Genomic DNA, 20,508 nt, shown 5'->3' with positions numbered 1-20,508 from the left:
CATTGACATGAATAAGTTAAGCAATCTAAGAAGCTTAAATTTATTCATGCGGGCGAAGAAAAACAAGTTTCATTTTCTCTCCCGGACTTGAAAGTATATGGCATACTCGCAAATTTAACGCCCTATAAATGGCATGGCGGTAGCTCAAAGATGGCCGAAAAAACGGGGATTGACTCTTCAGTATTTTCAATTTGCCTGCTCACAAACGCTGATCAGTGTGCCAAAATTAATTTATTTGGCTACGTACGCAAGCGATCAGGGCAGAAGCATATCAAAAGTGTCAGAGATGTTAAAGTAGATAAAAAAATGAGCATGCTGATTTTTAAGAGTTGCAAAGCTAAACCCAATTATTTTTTGAATGCACTCGTTTTTTATCCCGCTAGGACGGCATGATACACGAGTGCGCCGAACAGACCTATGCGGCAACATCAACCCAAAGCCCCGGCGTCGTCCCCTCTTTTGTTCTTTGTTTAGTCGCGGTAGGGCGAGTGGCGGGCTGGCGTTGCGAATAAAAAGGTCATATGCCCCTGCCGAAATAGATGCTTGCGAAGTCGAAGTGACACACCACTTATTTCGTATCTTTATTCGAGCCTTGATGCCGAGTCTGAGTTTCTTGCCGCACAGATGTTCACTTTCAAAGCGTACGATGATCAAGGAGTGCCCCACGACGAAAGAAGGATCCTGACTCAGCTCATTCGAGTTGTGGAGATGTCGCCAGAGAAGGACGTTGGCGTGGGCATTCTTACGGCGCAAAACAGGGACGTCTGGGCAGAGGCGTACGGCAGACTTGCCGAGAGTGAGTTTGGAGTCAAATATGTGTGTTTTTCTCCTCTCTCATTTATTTTTTAGCAAACAAGCTCGCTATTAAAAAAGGGGTCATTTGCACCCAGGTTAGTTCTGGCATCCCATAGGGATCAGTTCTTAGGACCCCTCTTATTTCAATTCTAGATTAAGGATTTCGTGAAACATCTTTCAGTTAAAATTCGCCTTTATGCAGATGACTGTGTTTTATATAATGAGATCAATTCAATACAGGATCACAACGTGCTAAATGACTCATTCTCACGATTACTTAGTTGGAGCATGAAGTGGCAAATGAAGGTTAACTTCGATAGAACTGCGTTTCTCTCATTCACCAACACAAAGATTCCGTCTGTTTTTAGTTATGGCATTGGTAATGGATCCTGCGTCAGGTTTATGAATATATGTACTTAGGAATTTCATTTACCCCATCTCATAAATGGGGCGGTCACATTAATTTAATTTATTCTTGCGCCCTACAAAAACTAAGATATGTTAAAATAACCTTGAAATATTCAACAAAAAAGTTAAAATAACCGCTTATATGACCTTAATTATATCTATTTTGTAATATGGCTGTGTACCCGCATTTTAAGGGTGACACTAAGCTGCTTGACGCAATACAGACTAAGGCTATCAGATTTATTTGTAACCGCTACGATCGCAAGTTTTACCCACCTCATCCATGCTTTATGTAGGACAAGAATACTTGGGCTCAAGACGCAAAGTTGAACGTCTTCAGCTCCTACATAACATAGTTACTAATAACAGTGTGCTTGATCGCAATAGTTATGTTGATGTTACTACTCACTCACGCACTTGAAGTTCTCATCCCTTAAACATTGTACCATATCAATGTCACCTTAATTGTTTTGAATTCACTTTCTTTCTTAGAACTATTGAAAACTGGAACAGTACTAAGGGTGCACCTCGTTCACTTAATTCTGATAAATTGGTGGATGCACTATAGGTTGTTTTGAGCATACTAGGGGGTGGATACTATTTATAACCCTCCTATTTTACTTATTGATGTTTTTTAGGGTGTATTGTATTGCGTATGACGCTCTCTGGGTATGTCTTTAGGTGCAATGTAGATGTTAGTATGTGTTGTTTTAGGGTGAGTTGCATTGCGTATGACGCTCTCTGGGTGTGTGTTTGAGTGCAATGTGCATGTTATCCCCACTCCTGCAATGACCTTTCCTAAGGTCTCAGTATTTTTAACTAAATCAATAGTAAATATCCTTCACCCTTGACGTTCTCGATCTCCCTCAGCACGGCACCATCTTCGCGCCTATTTTTTTTAAAGTGTATTGACGTGTTTAGGATTTACCAATCCACTTTTTCCCATGGTATTTAGTAGTGTTGTGGTCAAACTTAGACTGATTAAACGGGGGGTGCGTTTATTATAGTGTACGAAATACAGTGTGAGAGTAGCGCCGTGTCATATGATGATCTGGGGAGGCGACGCGTCCTTGGCAGCTTCCGGGAGTCCATGTGGCCGGCATTGACTAGCGGCAGTGTTGATGATAATGATAGTCCCGAGTTCGAATAAGAGTGAAATTGAATTGGCGAATATTTGTAAACTAAGGGTTCCCAGTTATATTTTTCGGCGAAACACTTCCCGCCAATTTCAGCGTGAAAATTCAATCGGCGTATTACAATATGAGTTTTCCCAGCTGGGCGATTTTATTTCAAATCTTGCAGGAAATATACATATTGGATTTTTTATGCTCTAAAGCTTTGTTTAAAGCAAAAGCCGTGGAAGCAACATGCAATGCGGTCTGTGCAGTTGGGGATGCAGCCAGGGGGATATAATAGAGGGAACCGGTACAAAAATGTGAGATATGGCCCTGATATACTTTATATATGGCAATATAGGCTAATATAAGGAGTCAAATATTGCCATATTCCGCCGTATATGGGAGCAAATACGGCCACATATCGCCATAAAAGTGGGCAAATGCTGCCATATATTGCCATATACGCGTGTGAATACGGCCATATGTCGCTGCATAAAATTTTATATACTGCTGTTATAGAGCGTTCACGACATATATTGGTAAAAATATATCCCCTGATAAATAATATTAGGGCCCGTTTCGGTCGTGCAAGCAAAAAAGGTATATGTATTTGATAACACACTAGTTAATTTATCTATATTCCATGAGTCTCATGTAATTGGTTAAATATTGTTAACATCCTTAAAGTGAAGCTATTCCTGATATTAACCAATTAATCTATCGCTCATTTGAAGATTGAAAGACGAATGAAATTTGGTTGTACGTCTGACGTGTAACAATATGACGAAGTGCATAAGATCGGAGAGCGAGTCAATCAAATAATGGATTTTAGATCGCAGCTCTTAGGTGCCCAATTGCGCGTTAAGCGGTGTCGGCGTCGCTGTCGGCATCGGTGTAACCGTCCCGCTAAATTTAGCGGGAAATCGATTTGGTGCTTATGTCACGTGACGTCAATATTCCCGCTAAATCCAGCAGTAAAACTAATTTTGTTCATGTTTCCCCGCTAAATTTAGTGGGGAAACACGAACCGTCAGCTTACTGAAGACGAGAGACGCTACTTCGTCGTCGCGAATCCTTCTCCCTTCGAACAGCTGCGAAGTCGTTGCGCCCGGAGTACCCTATGCAGCATCTTTCAAACTTTCAAAACCCGTTCGCGGAGCATCGCAACGTTCTATTTGCGAGCGTCAGCGATTCATAGTGTGTTAAAGTCGGAAGATGTGCTCTCCGTGGTGTTTTTTATGTGTTATTTCGTAAAAAAAAAGTAGTTTAAGACGCGAAGCTAACATTGCAAGCAAAATTTTAAATGTATTTGTATATATCTATACATTTATTTATTTATTTATTTATCTATTTGTTTATTTATTTGTTTATTTATTTTTTTTGTGGATATCGTGCCCAAAAAATAGTCTCGCATAGTTTTTCATTTCAAATTATATTTTGGGCTAGACAGCTTCTTTGGAAGTTCAAAAGCCGGCCTTCATAGAGCTGTCCTGTTCAATCGGTATTGAGAGCAGGGTAGACGCTAGGCGTGTTTTAGGCCAATCGTTTCTCCGGTTAGGGTCACGTGTCTACAGTCTAGAAGCTGTTGATAAGCAGAACATGGTACCTTCCTCAATCCCAAGGCCACATATAGCATGCACTGCACTATCAACCTTGGGTACAAGTGACAAATCCTCTCGGTGTGGTAATTGTCGGCAGGCCCCAGATAATAAGCCGACAAGCCTTTTGTGTGTGCACTCCCTTTTTGGCCTTTTCTTCTCTCCTCTTCGCTCTCTGACTAAGCTGAAAGTGTGGAAGAACGTGCGCGCTTTCCGAACCAACCAGCCGTAGACTTTGCACTCTGTGCGCGGGAAATGTGAGAAGCTGGTCACGTGGTGACGGACGACGCATTAGCCGTTAGCAATCTCGTAATGCTTTTCTGCCGGACCTAGTTTGGCGTCTGTTGCGCCTAGCGTGGCTGCTGCGTATTGCTGTTTCTGCAGTAAATTTGAAAAGCCCTAGCCGTACATCGGCAACAAGCGACCTCTTGAAAGAAGCCAAAGAATTTATCGTGATGCGTTTAGTGTTCGGTACTACAAATGACAGCTTTTGCTAGATCGTGTTGAATCTTCACGGACACATTCCTTCCCGTTTTTATGTTTGAGTGGTGGTTCTGCCGTGGCCGTGTTGACATATATGTCGGATTACTCCTTTCAAGTCCTGTCTCGTCAGCAAAAATGCGCTGAAACCTACTTCGCGGCAATTGATCGTTTTCCTTAAGGTACTCTTCCAGATTATTTCTAGAATTAGGCCGTGTCTATCTCCTGGCAGCCGGGAGAATAAATTTTTCCGAAATTCTCAAATCATGTCACAGCTGCAGGCAGAAATTTTTGTCCTCAATATGTTTCGTGATAACACGTTCCACGGCCACCACCTCGTGGACACACGTTTCATGGACACACGTTTCGTCGACAATAACGTTTGATCGACATTGCTTAAGCGAATGTCGATAATCCTGCTTTCCCTGGGAATTAAGTTGACCGAAATCAGGAGTTGCGTGAAGCGCAGGTTATGTAAAAATTAATAAAATCTGGTACATGCTCAATATATAATTGGTATTTTTCTTATAGAGGTGAAAGTCACTTTTGGTAGTTATTAGTAAAAAACAACAATATACCGGGTTTTGTTTTTATTCTTGCAGGTTTGTTTAAAAAAAAATCCGTGAAAGGTACATTTATGCGGTTTGTGCGAGTGAGTCATACGTCCAGGGGGACATTATGTAGGTGGCTAATCTTTGCTATATGTCGGCTCATTAATTAAAATTAACTAATTAACGTCTTAATTAGTGATAATAGACATATGGTTCCAATTAAAAACTCCCTGAGCGTCCTCCGAAACTCCTAAATCAGTAAGTTTTAGAAAGACCTCGAGAGCGTGTGAAGCGCTGTAGTGCGCTGTTTACCACTCGCGGAGCAGGTACAAGTCTGGGGCTAGTTAATGGGCAACTCCGCCTCATTTTTGATACTGAGAAAACTACGCAGCCCTTTTCAGTATCATCTAGGAAGACCAGATGTCAAATATTACGATCTAATTCCGCCCATATATTTAATAAGCTGGCCAGCAAACCTTCAAATGAGCAAAGTCACCGAAATCTGCTAATACTTGCGTGCGAGGTGAGGCGCAATTAACAGCGCAGTCAATACCACGTAGTTGGAGCAGCCAACATTGAGTTACTACGTCAGAGGCATGTCTACGTCATTCTCACGTTTTTTTTTTTGTTTTTGCTTCTTGGAGCAAAATTTAACGATGACGTCATGAGTTTCTCCTCCCAGTGTTGGCTCAACGGTGTCCACGTGATCACCGTAACCCGGACGCGCTAGTTTGCGCTGCCCTGCGCGCCGCTCGGAACTGGGGGCTGGGAGCAGTCTGATCAAAACGTAGAGAACGTTTTGTTTACGCTACGGGCGCGGGCCGCATTTCCGATGATTAGCTGTGATGCCTGGCGAAAGATCCTTAGCCTCACGATGTTGTGTAGCTGCCTGCTCGAACTACCAGTGGATCAGCCCGGGAGTTGTCTTTCACAAGTTTCCACACGACAGTGCGCCTCTGAATGTATGGAGGGACATCCCGTGTCCGTGGAACTCCGGGAAGCCGTTGTCGCCAAATCGCCGAACAATGATCTTTTCCGGTTGCCTGTGCTCATGACTCTAACTAATTTGCTGTTACCAGATAAATAAAGAAATGAGCGTGAAAAGATCACTTCCACTGTAAAACCAAATGAATGTGCATTGACGCTTACTCATCACGGCATTCGTTATTTTGCTGACTATTTTGCTATTAACAATAAACATCTCTGTCGCACAGCTTTATAAAGGTACACAATTCAAGCTACTAAAGCAGGAGACACGTGCACGGCCAAACTACCACCGTGTCCGTCACACTACGTGCAAGGCGTTTCCCAGTGTACGAGCATATATGTCTCACGCCTGCAAAAACTAGCGCGAAGACTCAGCTCTTTTCGGTAAAATAAATGTGAAGTTGGAGCCTTATGTGCCAGACCAACGAAGGGCGTCTGGCACGTCCAAGCGGAGGCCTGATGATTAAATTGGACCACCTGGGGATCTTTTGACGTGATCTCGGTTACACGGCGCCTTCGCAGCGATAAGTCCGCGTCTAATTGCGGGCACCTCCGTCGAGATTCCAATCCGAAGCGCAAGCTGGGGCCGCAGTGGTGCTGACGTCTCTGGGTGTTTTAGCAAACTACATTGGCGAAAATTCCGGAGCAGACGACACTTACGCTCTGCTCTACGTTCGCCCGCAGTCGCATGAAGGATCACGTGACCTTTCGGATCACGTGGCTCGACGTGACGTGGCCATGATTTTGACGACACGATATCAGTGTTGCCTGTCGCAACCTACGTTTCGTTTTCGGTATCTGCTGGTGTTTAAACTAAGTTTACAGAAATAATAATCCACATTTTTGAAATATGAGGACGCAGGGCTGTTTAGTAGTGCTTTGGGAAATTGAATCACATGTAAGCCTAACATTTTTGGAATTCAACGGAGTCGTCCTTCAAGAGACGGAAAAATCGCGCGGCCACCTTACCGAAACCACTAGTCTTGTACCTCCTACAGGACTGTTAACTTTATAGCACTAATACGCTTCTCACGCGCTGAAAGTCTTTCAGAATATGACTGTTTTAGGGATTTCGGACGACGCTCAGCAAGTTTTTAGTTCGTACTATATGTCAATTTTCACTAATTAGAAGTTAATTGGCGAATTTTAATTAATTAACCGACTTATCGCAAAGATTAGCCTTCCACATAATATCCCCCTAAGTGCAAAACTCACTCGCACAAACCGCGTAAGTGTAGCTTTTATGGCTTTTTTAAAACAATTCTTGAAGAATAAAAACAAAAACACCCTGTAAATAAAGGTTGCCTGATCGGATTGGGATATATGTGGCATTATATGGGAGGCAGATTAAATTTCGCAGGCTCAGATATGGATATATAAAAAATTGGGCATATCTGCTAGATATGCCTTATATAAACGGATGTGCTTGATATGGCCAGTTATGCAAAATTTCTATGTAACCATATTTGTTTTTTATATAAGTCCATATATGCCATTTTCGTAAGGGAATAATTGTCAAGATAAGGCGGTTTATAAAATACATTCCTAATAAGCTATATAATTATTAAAGGCAAAGATATTTTTCCCGTCAGAAACTTACTGCGCTTAATCAATATCCCTTACCTAAGTTACTTTTAGTAAAATCTGGGGCGCGTGCGAACTTGTGTGGTGCGCTAAGGTTACAAGTCAAGCGAAAGGCGGAATGTAAGTGTTGGAAATACGAGCCCGCGTTTTTCGTTTGCGTCTCTTATCGCCTGTGTTTTTGCACCGGAAGCATCTTCAATAATCATAAAGTAAATAACAAATTTAAGTTGATTATGTGATTTATCGTCATGATAAATCAGGCTGTAGATACGCAACACGTACCTACAGCCATAGCAAGCACGGCTAAGAAAACCCCATCCCCGCGGCAATCACCAGCCTACAAATCTCTCATAAATATGTCATTTTATAAAAGTGAACGGAAATGGGCATTGAGAAAGCTCAGGCGAAAAAAGCGCCCAGGACCTGATGGTATCATTCCGGCTGCATTAATAAATATTGGCAACCACACCATGTCTTTTTACTGGATATGCCGAATCAATACTGTACTCGTGGTTTTCTGGAAAGAAACAATTTTGTGCCTGTTTTAAAACTTGGAAAATCTCTTCTAGCATCTTATCTTATGGTCCAGTGAGCGTCACCAGCGTCCTGATGAAGACATTGGAACGTATGGCGTTACAACGACTAAATTTGCGGATAAATTCGAGTGGAACATTGCCTTTCCAAATGACCGGTTTTAGGAGGAATATGACAGCTATGAATTCTGTACTCGGTCTCGTGACCTGTGTAGAACACAAGCACAGCATTTACAAATTGACAGTAGCACTGTTTCTAGACATGTTAGTGGGCATTTGACACTTATTCTCTGCAGTGTTATCGAACACGTTCAGCGACTAGAAGTAGGTGACAGCCTAGTGAAGTGGATGAGTGCTTATCTCCATGATCGATTGGCGTACCCAAGGGCAACTCATGGTTTTACATGAAAACACTATGTTGCACAAGGATTTACTCAAGGAAGCGTATTAAGTCCCACATAATTTAACCTTGTATTGACAGGACTTCAGATAATGTATCAATTTCCATGTATGGCGATAAAATCTATTTGGCAATCAGATGCCAATCTCATTGTAATTCAGACTCGTCTCCAGATTTCATTTTTAATAATTGAATAATTTCACGTTAAACGATGCATATCGATCTGTACTGAGAAATCCGCGTTCCTTCCATTTACACTTCGAAGACTGAATTACTTTGAACTTGCGCTTGGTGGGAAACTCTTGTCTTTCGTGAAGGTTCATTGTTTCCTTGGGGTGTAAACTGACGGAAACTTGTCTTGAACAGCTCATGTAAAATATTTAAAAGGAGAAATAGCACCATGCGTCAATACCTTACGCCGCTGCTCAGGAACCAGATGGGCTGGCTCTTCAAAGCACTTTTGACTCTTCATGGAGTACTCGTTACACAGTCCCATTCGTAGTCACTTCAAGAATTATGTGGGCTCTCCCTGACTCTTAAAACGCGGCTCAAACATCTGGTAGCCTGCAGTCTACGAATCTGCTTGGGAGTGCCATGAGCCGAAGCAAGTTCCTTGGTGGTTGCTGAAGCTCACGCTCTCACAATACCAATTCTACGTGAACGGGAAACTCTCCGACATTTCATTCGCGTTCTTACACGACATCATGACGACCCACTCGTTGAGACTATCCGTCGTAGGACGTTTTCCAATGTGCATAAGGGAATAATGCCTAATACAAATATAATTCCCGCAAACTTCGCACTCCCATATAAATCTTCAGCTGCGCATTGAGCGTTCTACTTTGCAAATATTTGTACATACGTACCTGGAATTGTAAAAAAAAATTGACTTTACACTAAACCACGTTGGAGCGAACGACATTTTTAATGCTTTCTATAGCCCGACATGACGTTACTGCAGTCTACATTGATGGGTCAACAAACAATTTATCATCTGCAGCAGCCTCTATAATTCCGTCTTTAAAAATAGAAAAAGAAAGCTTCTTACTTTCATACAAGACAAGCTCAGCTAGAGCAGAACGTTTTGCTATTTTGCAAGCGGTTTTTGATTTTACTCAGAAAAAAAGCATTACCGGTTGAACTCTCTACACGGATTCACCGAGAGCTCTAAAAGCGATAAAATACATATCACCTACAAGATCATTGATTGCCATTAAAGTTTGTTTCCACCTTTCGAGAGCTACAGAAACTGTACATGAAATTAATTTTTAATGGATCCTTGGACACAGTTGCGTTGAAAGAAACGAAGCGGCCGATCTGGCAGCAAAAAAAGCTCACAATATGAATACCAAGAATGCAGTTACTTTCACGAAAGGGGACCTATTAAACCTGCTCCGAAGTATATTAAGGCAAAGATACCAGGCTACTTGTTTCGAAGACGTTCCTCAGAACTCCCATCTCGAACGAATTGACCCTTATATAAACCTATGGACGACAAGACACATTTCAAGAGCTTCTGGTACACTGAGGCACCGACTTCGATTGGGTGTTCTTTTGGACAACATTTTCTACATCGAATACAACAACTTACCTCCCCTCTGCACACCGGATGTGAAGACAAAGAAGACGGAGAACACATACTCATCAACTGCCAAAAGTATACAGATAAACCAGACCATCTCCGAGAACAAATGTCTACCATCGATAACCGCCCTTAGTCCCTATCAACACTTTTTGGCTCATGGAACACAGTCAAAACGCAACAAACTGTGATCGGGTATTTAGTAGATTATATGGTGGACACAAAATAAAGTGAGAACTATCGAGAACAACAAATCTAACGTATAGCACGCTCCGGGCATGCCGTCACTGTTTTGCAGCCTATTTTAGGAAGGGACAGGACACTATGTTGGAGGCTGTCGCTCCGTCGACCAGGTAATCTGAATACCTCCTCATACTGAGGACGGGTGCTTAGTCCAGGAATGCTGCATTCGATTAGGAATGGGTGGGCGCATTGTGACGTCGGATTTTCGACACTGTACACATGTAAATGATTATTTTGTTGCATTTATATAAATATACTTTTTTTGTAAATTAAACATAGCAGCGCATTGTAAACATAGCGGCGCCTCAAGCATCTACATCCTCGGCGGGTGCAGCCATGGCAGTAGCGAAACCTGCTCGTCAAAGCAAGTACACCGCAGACAAACAAAGGGAGCGGAATAACGCAGCGCAACGAGCGAGGAGGCAGGTACCGAAATCCACCATCGTTGTCGAGTCTCCGAACACACCGTGGGCAGAACGAGGAGCGGCGCAGCGCGCTGGGAGACAGAACAAAGCCTTTCGAATGCGTGAGGCGCAAGCGGATCGCGATTGTAAGCGTCTACGGCGGCAAGAGGACGAGAATTTTCGACAACGCCAGGCGGTAGCAATACGTCGCGGGAGGAATGCTTTCGCCCAGAATGGAAGCTTGGGCGTGTTGGTAAGGCATGATTATTTAAAACGTACAGGGTTGTACGTTTTGAATGCTTTCGCATTCAGAATTCATAAGAAGTCCATCGGTGCCCTCGGATTTTTTTTTTTACTTCAGATCATATGTTTAATATATATCGTGCAAAAATAGCATTGACTGTGCATAATCTGGAATCCACTTCTCTTTTCGGGCCATTCCAACTTTGCTAGACGTAGAAAAAAAAAATTACAATTTTGTTTATACATTTGTTTCATCGAAAGCATTTAGAAATTCCTAAAAAATAATGGCTCAAATTTTTTTTTTCAAAACCAACTTTAATCTGCGAGAAACGCCATAAAGTAAAAAAAAAGAATAATACAAAAAACATTCAATATATATATATAACTGAAATTTTTTTAAGTAACGTTCTCATGGGCGATTTTTGGTGCATGTTGCAATTCCACTTTTGAAGGCTACCGACATGGAAGGCTAAACAATTTACGGAAAGTAAAAAGATGCTACCGCGTTTGGAGATTTCTTGACGAACTTTGCACTTTATATTGGTCTAATTTTCAAAATGTTATTTCAACGTTCGAAACTTTCGTAGTATCGCCATTGCAGCGTAAAACTTGGCGGCCAGTATTTCCAATCCGATTGCTTCTTTTTACATTCTATGAATTGCTTTAGCCTTCAATAGTGGTAGCCTTTCAAGTTTTAAACAACATGAACCTACGAGTCGGAAATTAGAAAGTTAATACACAAATTTTATTGGATTAGATAGCGATTCGTGTATATTTTGTAATTCCTGGCGACACCCTCACTGGAAGTTGGTTTTCAAAGATAGCTATTCTTTTTTATTTCAACGACCCTATTGATTTTAATTTTTGTGAAGCTTTTGCTGAAAAACACAGCGTATAAAATATGACAGGTTTTGCTTGCGAAAGAAGGAAAGCGTAGTGCAGTCTCTTGCTTGCTTCTTTTTGCTTCAACTTCTAAGGAAAGCCCGTGATACTTGAAATTGAGTCCCTGATTGGGGAGGGGGGGGGGGGCGCTATCACGATGGATTGTGTTATGTTTCACGGGCTTTTTGACCGGTCAGAAGCAAAATACACGTGAACCGTATCATGTTGCCAACAGCTTATTCGGGTGCTTCTAAAGAATCTACAACTTTCCTAATCACAATTCAGTTGTCAACACAACATTTAAAAATGAGGTAATCAGTCATAAAACTGTAGTATTATCCTTCTTTATAAATATTGCAACCTTCGCAAGACACTTGCAAGAAACATACAGTTGGTTCCATTGGCATTTAAGGTTGCACCTCTGAAGAAAAAAAAAATCAGGGCGCTTTGTTTCGCATACCCAGTATTTACGTAGATTTACGTCTTAATGGCGAGAGAAGGGGAACGTGGCTATGTTTTCAGTTATGATTTATTTTTCGGGAAAATCAAGGCGCCCTGTAGAGCGATGGAATAATGCACGCCCAGTATATGACGATACGAGAAGTATGATAACTGTTGGCTGCTTCACTAGCCGACACATATCGGACCTCTCGTCTCGCTTCACGAATGCAGCCGCAGTTTGTATTTATGCTACTTTACTTCGCGTTCTCTAAAATTTGGGAAAGCAAATCGAGACTCATATTTGCACTTTGAAGTTCGTGCATCGAAACGTCCGTGCATTGAAATGTCCTGAACAGAATAGTCTATGCCAAAATTCTTCCCTCTACTAGAAAAATGAGATGAATAACAATTACAGATTACCGAGCTTCAAATGTAATGAATAACCGCCACAAATTACTTTCGCGTAAAAGTAACGGATTATGTTACTCTCTTGGTTTCCAATTACTCTCAAATTACTTTTCTCGCACACTTATGCACGAAACAATACAAACAACTTTTATTAAAAAAAAAAAAAGTTCTGGAACACCTTTTTGCATTTCTCATACGTCCGCATTATTGCAACCCTTTTAAAAATAAAATATTCAATGGAAGAGGATTAGTGCGGGTGCACTCCGCTCACCAGTAAGCTGAAAAAGCAGCAAAGGCTGGAACCACGCCCACCATCCCGCCAGCCTACGGCGACAGAAAATGACTCCTGGAATTCATACGACATTGATAGCTGTGCGCATGCTCAGTAGCAGCATCTATCTCCTCTAGGAGATCTACAGGGTGTCTCAAATAGCGGCCAGGCACTTTAAATCGAACGCGAGAATCGATTTCCTACCCTATCGCACTACGAATTTAAGGAGCAGTGCCACAGGTGGTGAATTTTTTTCTCGAAAATTTGGAAAGAACGAATTTACCTGAAACGAAACTAAAAAAAAAAAAAAAGAAAAAAATGAGGTCTTAACGGCTATGCAAACGCAGCGAAGCCACTGGTCCTCGAAAAATGGGGCGCGCTATTGTTCGAAGACCGGCGGCTTCGCTGCGTTTCCATAGAAGCTAAGATTTTTTTTTTTTTTTAATTTTTTATTTTTTACAAGATAGATTTTTGCAAATTTCAATGAAAAACGTCACCACCTGTGGAAAAGTTGCACAATATCGTGAGACGATAGGTTAAGAAACCGATTTTTTACGGTCAATTTAAAGAGCCTGGACGCTCTTTGAGACACCCTCCAGAATACAACGCCTCCTCGGCACTGTCTTCTTGATATATGTTTTTTACCTATTCGTATACACCTCTCACGTTCTTTTAGTGGTTCCAGTGACCGGTTACACAGTAAATTATGTTTTATTTTCAGTTTTCATTCTTTTCACGATGTTTGTTTTGTTTCTTGTTGAACTTGCTGTCTTTATCCTGTTAAAATAGCCTGGTCATATTCCTCTAATGTCTTTATTGTGCTAATAATTTAAACGAAAGTGTCAGGAGTAATTAAAATACACCGTTAGAAATGTTTGTAACGAAATTGCGTTGCAAATTTTTGCCGCAAAATTAACCTGGCAATTATAAAATGAGAAGGAATCCGTTACTTGTAATGAATTACTTCCCAAATCTGGTTCCCGCACCGAAAAGTTCGTACACTGAAGCGACCTTGCCGCAAAGAGACCGCCAATGGAACGCACTACACCGAAATGTCTGGAACCCAGGATTTTATAACAACGTGCAGGCAGCGGGACACCAGAGAGTTACAGCAGCAGGTAGGGGCGCGGCGTCGTTGTCTTGGGTTGCCCAATATCCGAAGCAAGTCAACCACCGGCAGAAGAAAAAACAGGCCTCACGAAACTGGTGTTCCTCCTTCCTTCCCCTGGCAGGAATTTTGTACGAAGTAAAAAGGGGTCTCGTCTTTCCGAACGATTTTGAAAATAACAACCGAGTTGAATGTGATGACGGTCCTTTTAATTGTTGCTACTAAAAGGCGTCTTCCAAATTCGGGTAAAATAACGAATATATAGACGAAAACAAAAAAAAAACGAAGAAATTCCGTTCTTTCTGCCGTCGATTGAAAACGTAACGGGTTTCCGTTCCAGCTCCACCGACGCAGGATGAAATGGCGGCGTTCCTCCGTTCACCCTGAAAGTAAAGTGTGGAGGAACGTTGTTCCTGGGAACGACGTTTTGTACAATACTGCCAAGACGTCAAGACCAGTATTTACCACACCGAAGCGTCGCGAGTTGTAGTGTCAGTTACTTATCACCTGCAGGGAACTAGAAGTTTGATAAAGTCTGTAAAAAGCACGGCGGAACCTTGAAGTCATCGTATCCTTACACCAATACACTCTGAGTTGACAGTCTTCCATTACAGTTATTTCCGTCGATGCTTGCCGAAATCATCCAATTAAGATCGACTAAGGGAGCGTCTGGTCAATCGAGATTGTCGAGCACAGTGATGCTCTTGGTCGCGCGTATCTCAACTAGAAATTAAAAAAAAACAAAAAAACTTTAACCTTTCCGCTTTGGTGAAGGAAGACCAGCGAAGCTCTATTATAGTAGCAATGAAGTAATGGCCTGCCACAAGTCGGCAAGCCAGAGTGAAAAGGTACTAAAGGTTGCCACCACGTATGAGCAACGAGGGCAACCAGTCAGCCGGCAAACCGGTCGTTTGGTTACTGTCGTCGCTCATAGATGGCGGTAGCTGTCCAAAGCTCTTTCTTGTCAGGTCATTTCAGGAAGGCCACAGTCCTAGGTTGACCAGCTCTTAACAGCTCTGCTGTCAAAAAAAGATCCACCAAAATACAGCCTTACATGTTTTTTTTTTTTTTTTTTTTTATTGAATTTTTATGAAAGAATTATTTGACAGGACAAAAGAACGGCTGTAGACAACTTGCTTGAAGACAGGATAATGACCCCGGAAATCGCGAAACGCAAGCCAGAGTGTCGAGCACAGTTTAGCACATTCGTGTTTCTGGTAATTGGCACGCAGACACTCAGAACGCGGCGTCTCTCGAAGCGATCAAGAAAGCCGCTGTCGTGGTGTGCCTAGACGGCGGGTTGGCAGACACGGAGCACTACGAGGTGGCGTGGCCTCGGCAGGTATACAGGGGCGGCGCCAACGCCGAGTATGCCGCCAATCGCTGGTGGGACAAGCCGGTCCAGGTAAGTAGCAGTACGTGGGTGCACACCGGTTTACATTACTTCCGACCGCAGCCAACGCTCCGAAGCGATGAGGCCGACCCAGCGGATCCAAAGTTGCATCCTCATGTCGCACGTCGTACCTTGTGCGTTTGCCTTGCAGATTAAAGCTAATCACGTGCAGTAGAATCGTTCGATTCCCTTGCACCTCCCGCAACGATGCAGGAAATTGTGGTGTGGTGTACTTCAGGTCGTACCTCAATGAACTCAGCGAAAGCGCACTGTCCTACACTTTCCTGCACCATAGCGATGCAGGTGGTGCTGGTGAATCGAACAACCCTAGTAAATGCGCGGTCAGGCGTTTCTTCTGTCTTTTTTTTTTAAGCCATAGCTTTATCGGCGAAAGTTTCTAGAGGTTTTGTCCTTGTCGAATTGTCGTCGCCGTGAGCGTGAAAAATCGAGAAGTGCTTTTTCACTCCCATCTTCGCGTGAGGAGGGGCAAGTGGAGGCTTCCCCTCGGCTGCGCCGCAAGGAGAGAACGAAGCGCGCAACCCTGGAGTTCCGCCGAGAGTGGCGTGACGAAGGGAGAATCGTCGTGTCGTCTGCACGAAAGACTGGTTTTCAAACATTACTCGAGTTATCCGACAACCCACTTCGGCAGTATCCAGTTGGTACGCGTAAAGTTTGATTGTTTTAGAAACGTTCACTTCGCTTACCCACTTCACGGATCAGCGAGCGCTCGTGGCGGTCGTCAGTGTCATCCACGACGCCAACCGCGACCGCTGTGAGAGTGAACATCGTCGCGCTTTCGTACTCGGGTAAGTGACGGCGCCATTCCACCCGCATTGCGCGACCCTGCTACAGCTATTGCTTTCGTTTTTTTCCCACATTGTGGGCGAAAAATACGACCTTTTTATTTTTTGTGCGTGAATGTTTTAGCCGGTGATACCCAATTCACGAAGACGACGAAAGACGGGACGATGCTCATTTGTCAGCGCTTGATTGGCTGCCTCCCATCATAGCGTTGGCCCTGGTCGGACTTAACGAAATGTAGTAATATGTAGATACAGACCACGGTGAAAGAACAGGGAGATGTTGAAACGAGGTCATAAATGGTGTCGAAATTCACCGGGGGCTCCGCGCGTCGCCGGGCTGGGCACTGTCGGGTTGGAGCTCGGCGTGCAGGCACGTTAGTGCACCGCGCGACCTTGAAAGCTTCTGAGCGAATAAAAACGGTTCCGCGAACATCTTTCCCATAGAAAAATGTCCTATGGCTATAGAAAATTCTTTGTATGGTCGGATTTAGCTTTTTGACCCAATTAGCTAAAGTATTTTCAATGGCTGTCTTTGCATTTTTTATGGTTGTCTTTATGGGTCTCGTTAGCTTCGCCTATAGCCCTATCACTGCGCAGCCATAGCGATCTTTAGCTTTTCGAATGGCTGGCTCTTTATAGCCAGCATGCTATAGCTGCCTGTGGCTTTTCCTTTTGTGTCTTTAGCCAGTCATATGGTCTGCTAAAGAAGGCTGTAAGGGTTCTTCTTTGAATCTCTTTAGCCAGCGCACTTAAAAAAAATATTATTTTCAGTTTTCCTGACTGTTCAACGCTACGTGGTAGATACAGAAGCATCACTAAACACACAGAATACACAGAACACCAGTAGGACAACCGCCACACAACATCAACAACGCAGCTGACACCGGACCCCCACCCCTCTGTAGATACGCTAAGCTGGCACTACCTCTATATATGGCAGTCTTATTTTTAAATCCGATTTGGCCGGTGACTGCTATCATTTATCACATAAACACGGAGAGGCGGATGAAAGTTTGCTCGTACTTCATACATTTTTTGAATGGTCTCTTGGAATAACCCCCACCTCTTAATTCAGCGCCCTGAAAAAAAGCAAATCTCGATTATTAGGCTAATAAACTAAAATTTAATAATTATACTTTTAATAAGTTCGATGAATCATGTTGACAATGCAGTGATGAAACGCAGTACAATGGTGCTGAAGATGGCAATCAAACTATTTCTTGATTGAAGTGTTCAGTGCCAGTGTAATCGATTTTCACTTTTGGGGGGGGGGGGCGATAATCAATTTCAATTGTTGCACAAGTCTTCAATATATTTTTGAAACAAACAATATTACTGGTGTTCGCGATTCGTTGCAACAGCAGAGAACATATATTGGGTCATGCTTTGTCACCGGTATTACAGAAATGTAGTATTGCTTTAATTTTCTAACCTGGAGCGTTTTTCCTAAAAAAGTAAGTGCCGGTAGTGATTTTCTATAGGCGTGTAAAGAAAGCTTATTGGTTCGCAGTCTTTAGATTGGGGCCATAGAATTTTCTGTAGGCGGGTAACGAACATTTATTGTTTCCCAGTCTTTAGACTTGTGGCAATAACATTTTTTATAGGCGGGTAAAGAAAATGTATTGGTTCCCAGTCTTTAACAGAAGGCCTTAGATTTTTCTATAGCTGGCTGTAGCTGCACTTGTGGATTTCTAAAGCCGATCATAGAGGGCCATAAGAGGTGATAGCCTGCCATATGATTTTCCAGAGACGACCATAGACCATTTTTGCATGGGTTCATTCGTTGCCCTTTCGAGGTGTTTGTTTTCTTTCAGAAATGAGAGCCGATTTTCGACACACTTGCCCCTCGGCGAGTCGGCGCCGTTCATACAGATATATCTCCTTCCATCGTTAAAGCGCTAGACTAGGCCACGACTGTACTGTAATGCTCGGAAATATTCATGGGCGCCTAATACAGACGTAATACTTTTTTCGACCGTCAATCGGTGTTGAACGGCAATTTCTTTTTAACAGCACTTGGGGGTAAGGTCGTTGTTTAGTTCTATGACCACACTAAAAAGGTATCAATCGAAAAAAAAAAAAAAACACTTCCACACGGGTCAGTAAGCAATTAAGGAAATGTAACATTAGGAGAGTATCAGAAATGGTCAGTAAATGCATGAACGCTAGGTCAATTATAGAAGGAGTTGTAAAATGTCACGTAAAATTAATAAAAAAACTAGTTTTATGAAACAAATCTTTTAAAATGAAGTTGTTAACACCTTCTTAAATGGGCAACATATTACTTACCACAGCTTCGCACTCACCAATACAAAGACATCTTTTAAAATACAAAATCCACTTTAAAGTAGTTTATGACCACGATCAAATCGCCGAAACCACAAAAATAGAATAAAAACGTGGTCAAAAAAAGGGCGTGCGCAGAACTAACATTGATTGAAAGCCCATCTTGCAAATACTCGTGTGAAAATGCATAGCCCCTACTAAATCCGGCGCAGCCCGTTTCGCAAGAACAAAGTCTGCCTTTTCGCCGATAATGACGCACATCTGTCGCAAATACAGTCCATGCCTTTTTCCTTATTTCGAAGGACTCGTGTAGCTCCCTAGATATCTGATCGGGAGACCTACCCAAAATTCACGTGTCACCAAATGGCGGTGTAAACGTAAACTGGCTGCAATGCGTAGGAAGGTGTCCTGGCGGAGTATTGCATCTGCATATTGGTTTCTGCAATCATTAAATCATCTGCGTCTCCGGCCAATGTGCGACCTTTCGCGTGACATAGGAATTTCATATACACTCATGAATGACAAATGATGAGGTGACGAATAACTGGAGAAACTAAACGTTTAATGGGGCGAACTTGTGTTTAAAACAAAACGGAAAGCTAGGGTCGCAGGCGTCGATACCATCGATACATCAGGATCGAGCGATGGGGTGAAAATAACTCATGCTCGCCGCGCCCAGCCCCTTTTGTAGACGCGTGGGCTTTGCTATCAATCGGCGTAGAAGGTTCGGAACGTAGAGCATTCGTACCTCGAACGAGCAACATGGTTCGTAAATTTACCAGAACGCAACATTTACGAAAACAACGCGTCCGCTACAAGGCACCGAACCTCGGCCCATTTCCGTAGGAGCCAAGTGCGCAGTCGATTTGGCTAGCTACGCTCGCGGCAACGCGACTCTCGTGGTGCATTCTGTGAGCCTGTTACGGTGTTTCTTGTACCAATGTTCTGCTTAACATCCGGGGATTGTTGATTTTGCTGCATAATAGCAACAGCTTATTATACTCCGTCTCACCCTACGATGGACTAGGGCCTGAAGGCTGGCGGGTGGAGCATTGCTTTAGGAAAGCTTGCATGGGCATTGCGCAGAAGTGCGCGACAAAAATACGGATAAGCAGACTACGAAGAGGACTTATCTAACGCATATGGTTCTCTCTTATGATAGCGCGCTATTTTATATTGGAGAAATAAAGGTACATGGTATTTAGTTCCATAAACGTTCTGTCCATATTTCGTAAGCGTGTCAACTGTTCGAAGATGTTGAACGGCGCGCAAACAAGACTGACGAAATCGTCGCGCCTTAGCCATAACAATCCAATCCAACCCAATCTAATCTTTCTGTACGTACCCGAACTAGTACCTCCCTTCCGCACGGGGTCCATACATACGCCCCCGTGTCGAACACTCGATCCGACTCACCTTCATTTCTGAATGGCCACTGTTTCTGATCCTGGGTTCTCTTCGCCCCTTTGTTTCCAGACGGTATTTACTCCATTCAGTGGTCTTCGGTAGTAGCAAGCAGACGGAGCCACCGCGAGGGCTCGCTAAGCAGACGAAAAACTCGCCTCCGCATGACGCCTCTTGGCGCTCATACGTACGACGGAGCCAGGGGTAGATACGCCGCCACAACAGCGATCATCGCGTTCACATGCACTTTTTTGCCAGGGGTTCTAAATGAACTACCTGGGTTGTGACGCCATACGGCATATCACGCAGGCTTATGTGCCGTCATTTGTTGCCACCTGGGGACCACTTTTTGATGCAAGGACGAGATAGGACGCAAAACGCGCCAATGGAAAACACATTCCAGTGTCCGTAGCTCGACGAACACCACTCACTGTTTGTTTCAGATTGTCGTGGGGCAAGACGGAGGGTCCGCCCTTCTGTTAGATCACACAGATTGCGACGGCACCGTGATGGCAGGAGTCACGAAACACTGCTACAATTATGCGTGAGTATTGCTTTCAGTTGAAATCGATGAACCGTATGTCAG

General features: G+C 43.2%; 1 protein-coding gene across 1 annotated transcript in view; it reads left to right on the top strand.

Moving 5' to 3' along the window:
• Positions 1–624: 624 nt before the first annotated feature.
• The window catches only part of LOC120840962 (carnitine O-acetyltransferase-like), a 32,028-nt gene continuing 12,144 nt past the window's right edge, over positions 625–20,508 (top strand). The window contains exons 1-3 of the mRNA XM_040211795.1: positions 625–796; positions 15,269–15,441; positions 20,366–20,466. Of these exons, the coding sequence (XP_040067729.1) occupies positions 625–796; positions 15,269–15,441; positions 20,366–20,466 (446 nt within the window). The remainder of the gene's footprint in view (positions 797–15,268; positions 15,442–20,365; positions 20,467–20,508) is intronic.

Source organism: Ixodes scapularis, unplaced genomic scaffold (genome assembly GCF_016920785.2).
Source record: "Ixodes scapularis isolate PalLabHiFi unplaced genomic scaffold, ASM1692078v2 PGA_scaffold4__175_contigs__length_147842914, whole genome shotgun sequence".
Lineage (NCBI taxonomy): Eukaryota > Metazoa > Arthropoda > Arachnida > Ixodida > Ixodidae > Ixodes > Ixodes scapularis.
This window is presented reverse-complemented; position numbering and strand designations above follow the sequence as displayed.